The sequence below is a fragment of the Phanerochaete carnosa genome (genome assembly GCF_000300595.1).
Source record: "Phanerochaete carnosa HHB-10118-sp unplaced genomic scaffold PHACAscaffold_414, whole genome shotgun sequence".
In the NCBI taxonomy this organism is placed as follows: Eukaryota; Fungi; Basidiomycota; class Agaricomycetes; order Polyporales; family Phanerochaetaceae; genus Phanerochaete; species Phanerochaete carnosa.
The window spans coordinates 1-3,705 of NW_006768041.1; the positions used below are offsets into that span (position 1 = coordinate 1).

At 49.6% G+C, this 3,705-nt stretch overlaps 2 protein-coding genes across 2 annotated transcripts; one reads left to right on the forward strand and one right to left on the reverse strand.

Annotated features, from left to right (window-relative positions):
* Positions 1-55: 55 nt before the first annotated feature.
* Positions 56-2,036, reverse strand: PHACADRAFT_202602 (uncharacterized protein; the record flags this gene model as incomplete). Its single annotated transcript, XM_007402778.1, has 10 exons — positions 56-64; positions 121-330; positions 399-506; positions 561-845; positions 898-1,020; positions 1,090-1,164; positions 1,218-1,418; positions 1,470-1,733; positions 1,786-1,932; positions 1,983-2,036. 10 exons carry the CDS (start codon positions 2,034-2,036, stop codon positions 56-58), a joined length of 1,476 nt encoding a protein of 491 aa, XP_007402840.1.
* A 290-nt stretch (positions 2,037-2,326) lies between these two features.
* On the forward strand, positions 2,327-3,510 carry PHACADRAFT_214732 (uncharacterized protein). Its single transcript, XM_007402779.1, has 3 exons — positions 2,327-2,501; positions 2,574-2,764; positions 2,824-3,510. Exons 1-3 carry the CDS (start codon positions 2,362-2,364, stop codon positions 3,264-3,266), a joined length of 774 nt encoding a protein of 257 aa, XP_007402841.1. The 5' UTR covers positions 2,327-2,361; the 3' UTR covers positions 3,267-3,510.
* Positions 3,511-3,705: the final 195 nt, after the last annotated feature.

Consider the following 3,705-nt stretch of genomic DNA (forward strand, 5'->3'; position numbering starts at 1 on the left):
GTTGTCTTAATCTTGTAAACCTCTGGATTCTCGTTTGTCTAGTGCACACAACAAGTCAGCTGTACTGTAGATTAGATTGAACACAATTCTACTCACCTTTGATCAATAAACAATATATACAATCTCTCTGTTGTCCATGACGATCGGATTGCCAACAGTCCCGGGGCTCCAAGACTTTTCAGTCGTGTCCCCATCTTTTCTGGGTTTTTCACGCTCGTTACCGCCTTTGTCGCTGTCGTTGCTGTCATTGCCACATTTGTCGCCGTTGCCATCGCCATTGCCGCTGTTCTTGCTTTCGTTGCCCTCGACATCGTCATCACGTTCCTTGTTCTTAACATTAATGAAGGCATATTAGCACGTCTATAATCACAGTCCTTAAAAAAATCAGATGGACATACCTCATTGCAGCACCATTTGGCTGCCTGTTCCTCCTCGACACTGGAGGCCCTGCACTTTAAGAATCTGGCCACATCAGAATCTAAAAAGCTGCTATGCTCAAAGTCAGGCTGTAGCAAATGTCAGCGCAACTCCAGATTTCCGCTAACAAGCCTGAGACTTACAGTCTTCTTTCCCAGGACTTCTTGTATGCTATCAAGGAAAGATTGGTGGGAAGTCCTGGCTTCTTTCCCCTTTGCCGAGATCTTTGCATGTGGTGTCCTAGGCATTTCCGCGTTGTTCTCATCAGGCCGACCAGAGACTCTGTTGCTTGCTGCTTGACTGGGCCCTGATGTGGACCTTTTGGCGATGTCACTCGCGTTCAGATAGTAGAGGTCCTCCAAGTTGTCTCTCTCCATATCGGTCACATCTCCAATTGATGACCCATCAGCGAGAACAGTAGACATGGCCTGTGTACAAGTGTAAGCAGATACCCAGACCTGAGATTCACCCTTTACCTACCCAGTCAGCTGACAAAGTCAGGTCCTGTGCCTGTGCTAATGCCAGACTCGAGAATGCATCGGAGAATGACTTCGGAGGACTCGAAGGCAGAAGTGACGATGAGGGGCTGAAGGCGGTCAGGGACTTCAAGGCCGCTGGACCGCAGGAAGACGAGATCAGGCCCGATTCATGAGTCCAGATCATTGGACTTACCTTTGAGAAGATTGTCTTGTCCGAGGTCTCAGCCTCTGCAGTTGCCCCTTCCTTGTCTGCTTTGCCCTCTGCCGTCTGTCGATGACTCAATCATTACATATACCATGAGTTTGCAGAACCCAGAGTACCATCTTCAGCCCTTGATTGCCCAGCTTATCTAATTCCGCAAGAACCTTGCTCTGTCCCCTCACGGCTCGCAGTGGCTTGGGGCCGAATGACATACGAAGCCCGGACTTTGGCCTAAGGCCCAACACCACTGCTGTGGTGCTTGTGCTTGTCGACGTCGCACCTCTTTCGCTAGACAGATCTCTGCAAGCCCCTGGTGTAGGCTATTCATTCTCAGCTGACAGAACAAGGGAGCGAAGGGCTTCGGCACATACTGAGCTGTCCGGGCTGCTGTCACTGTCGAGGTAAGGCAACCTGTCCAGCTCTCCTTGGCTCCTCTCAGCTTCTGACGACAACGGAAGCACTGCACGAGAGACAAAAGACTGTACGCTGTTTTGGGCCTGCGTCCTAACTGGCGTCATTGAGGCATTTGCATCCGCTGACGCTGCGGCTGAACCTGATCCGCCGGCTCTGATCGTTTGCGACAGCTGGAAAAAGTCTAGATCCGCTGGCCAGCCGATTTCTCTCTGCTTATCTTGCTGAGGGTATTCGTCAGCCACAGCAGGCTTCATATCCCTAAGGAATGCTCACCAATTGGTTCCTATAGGAGTTAGCAATCCTGACTTTATCTTGATATTTGGCATGTTTGTCAGCTACCATGGACTGCAGCTTAGTGAGCTTCTCCATGTCCTTTGAGCTTAGGTCCCCGTTGTTCTGGTGCTTTGATTCGAAAATTGCCTAACAATACCATCATTGAGAGCACAATAAATCAGCTGACTTGTTCTCACCAGTGAATCGGCAGCCAACTTCCACTCCCACTTGGCCTCATCTTGATGTTCCATCTTATTTGCTAGCTGTACTTCCATACGTGTCATTATTATCTCCATTCTTTTCATCAGGGAAAATCCCTGGAGCTAATTAGTAGTAACTTAGAGTATAAGTATCCTAAGAGACCGACAATCCACCTAAGGTTCCTAATCAGGCTGCTATATCAAGTTAGGGTTTGCCGCCACGAAGGCGATGCGCGCGAGCTCCTGTTCTAAGTGTCCTAGTTATTCTAACCACCACCTAGCCACTGCACCCCCCTTGCTCGGCGACATGCGGAGAGTGCGCTTGCATGCGCTTTCAATTTAGACATCTATCATCCACTTCTCTATCGCCCTCACAATGCCTGTCGACCGCACGAAATCAGTTGTTACCATCCACACTGACTCGTCTCCGGATTCATCCCCGCAAGCATCACATGTCTTCTCTGGTAAACGCAAGCTTCGACAACGGTCTTCACATGATACTCAAAGAATGAGAAGGTATGCTCTTGCTTCTTTCTCCTTCCCTGGGCCAGACCAGGCTGTTCTTACGCTCTTCTGTCCCACTCAAAGCTTCTTCCAAGCTGGTGGGGCCCTTGACTCGCAGACAACTGACTCACAATATATCAACGGCTTTCTTGAGGGCCCAGGGCCCAACGGCTTCATGTCAGCCAGTCCTCTGGATGAGGGAGTGGGATTGAGAGAGCGAGGCAAAGATACGGAGCAGCAGACATCGTCCGGCAGTGACGACGGAGCAATCAACAGTGCGTACACTTGCTGTTCACTTAGCATACATATTACTAACGCTTTCACACTATAATAGAACACTCTCCGACTCCTTCACGCTCACCTTTAGAGACGACTCTAGAACCAAACTCAGACCAAACTGCCCTTGCAAAGCACGAGCTGAGAAGTTTTGCAAAGGTGTCAGCACCTTCAACTCCAAGTCCCACATTCCTAGCAAATGTTTCAAGCTCAGGCACCCAAGCACTCGAGGGCAGTCGGCAGCTTGACTCACCGCCCTTTCGCATCAATCGGCCTCTCGTACTGCATGTCCATCCATCCAAGATGTATCCCGGTACTCGACAGGTGTACCGGAAGCTCAAGCCGGCTTTAGAGCCCATCGGAAAGACAGAATACGAGATTCAAGAAGCAGCGCGTGTAGAGTATTTGAGGCGAGTTGGGCTTAGGTTGCTACCTATGCCATCAGAAAATTTTTTGCAGATTGCTCTTGTACCGATAGCTCCTCCTGATGCTGCGTTGTAGTGTAAACATAGAGCCCCCCCCCCCCTCAAATTGACCAATTATAACATTTGACATTATATTACTGTTCCATAAATATGTCTGTCGGTGAAGGGACTAACCCAAAACTTCTTGGATACATCAAGTATGTTGCTGCTCGACCACTCACGCGGCGCAACAGCTCTGAAGCATGGATACAAATGCACACTTCGGCGGAGCTCTCCACTGCAATAACAGCACCAGTCTGCGTTCCATCAGCATTGGTCATAGCGTCACCTTGTACATGCCATGGTGGGGATCTGGCTGCGTGAAGTTGGAGAACCACTCCACATATGCGAGATATTCTGGAGGGTCTACAAGGGAAGTAGGATCTTCATAGCGTATAGGAATGGTGAATATTGCCCGAACACGGCAGACTGATAGCCTACGGTTGGGATCTTGTTAGCCAATATGTGTAGTACTT